This window comes from Dipodomys ordii, unplaced genomic scaffold, assembly GCF_000151885.1.
Source record: "Dipodomys ordii isolate 6190 unplaced genomic scaffold, Dord_2.0 Scaffold2486, whole genome shotgun sequence".
NCBI classification, from domain to species: Eukaryota; Metazoa; Chordata; class Mammalia; order Rodentia; family Heteromyidae; genus Dipodomys; species Dipodomys ordii.
Window position 1 is genome coordinate 1 of NW_012269702.1, and position 929 is coordinate 929.

At 73.5% G+C, this 929-nt stretch overlaps 1 protein-coding gene across 1 annotated transcript; it reads left to right on the top strand.

Annotated features, from left to right (window-relative positions):
* Window positions 1–210: 210 nt before the first annotated feature.
* LOC106002055 (protein Wnt-3a) lies at window positions 211–690 on the top strand. The gene has a single exon (XM_013036979.1). It carries the CDS (start codon window positions 223–225, stop codon window positions 685–687), a length of 465 nt encoding a protein of 154 aa, XP_012892433.1. The 5' UTR covers window positions 211–222; the 3' UTR covers window positions 688–690.
* Window positions 691–929: the final 239 nt, after the last annotated feature.

Consider the following 929-nt stretch of genomic DNA (forward strand, 5'->3'; position numbering starts at 1 on the left):
ACCCCGTGGGCAGTGATTGGACCAATCCCCCGCTGGCCACACCCTGTGGGCAGTATTCGCCCCGCCCCAGCTGGCCACGCCCCGTGGGCAGTGATCGCCCCTGCTGGCCACGCCCCCGCTGGCCACGCCCCCGGGCGGTGCGGAGGTCCCGCCCGGCCGGCCACGCCCCGCGGGCGGCGCCCACCCCGCTCACGTGCCCCTCCGCAGGCCATCGCCAGCCACATGCACCTCAAGTGCAAGTGCCACGGGCTGTCGGGCAGCTGCGAGGTGAAGACCTGCTGGTGGTCGCAGCCGGACTTCCGCACGGTGGGCGACTTCCTCAAGGACAAGTACGACAGCGCGTCGGAGATGGTGGTGGAGAAGCACCGCGAGTCCCGCGGCTGGGTGGAGACGCTGCGGCCGCGCTTCACCTACTTCAAGGTGCCCACCGAGCGCGACCTGGTCTACTACGAGGCCTCGCCCAACTTCTGCGAGCCCAACCCCGAGACCGGCTCCTTCGGCACGCGCGACCGCACGTGCAACGTCAGCTCCCACGGCATCGACGGCTGCGATCTCCTGTGCTGCGGCCGCGGCCACAACGCGCGCACCGAGCGGCGCCGCGAGAAGTGCCACTGCGTCTTCCACTGGTGCTGCTACGTCAGCTGCCAGGAGTGCGCGCGCGTCTACGACGTGCACACCTGCAAGTAGGCGGGCGCGCGCCCGTGCCCTGCCCCTGCGGCGACCTCGCCTGCCGGAGGGCGGGCTCCTGCCTGGGGGCGGGGCTCTTCACGGGGGCGGGGCTCATGCCTGGGGGCGGGGCTCTTCCCGGGGGCGGGGCTCATGCCTGAGAGTGGGCTCCTGCCTGGGGGCGGGGCTCTCTCTGGGGGCGGGGCTCCTGCCTGGGGGCGAGGCTCTCCCAGGGGCGGGGGCTCCTGCCTGGGGGCGGGGCT

What these genes read in the sequence shown, in the direction of transcription:
- LOC106002055 (XM_013036979.1), top strand. Translation starts at nt 223, where the DNA reads ATGCACCTCAAGTGCAAGTGCCACGGGCTGTCGGGCAGCTGCGAGGTG.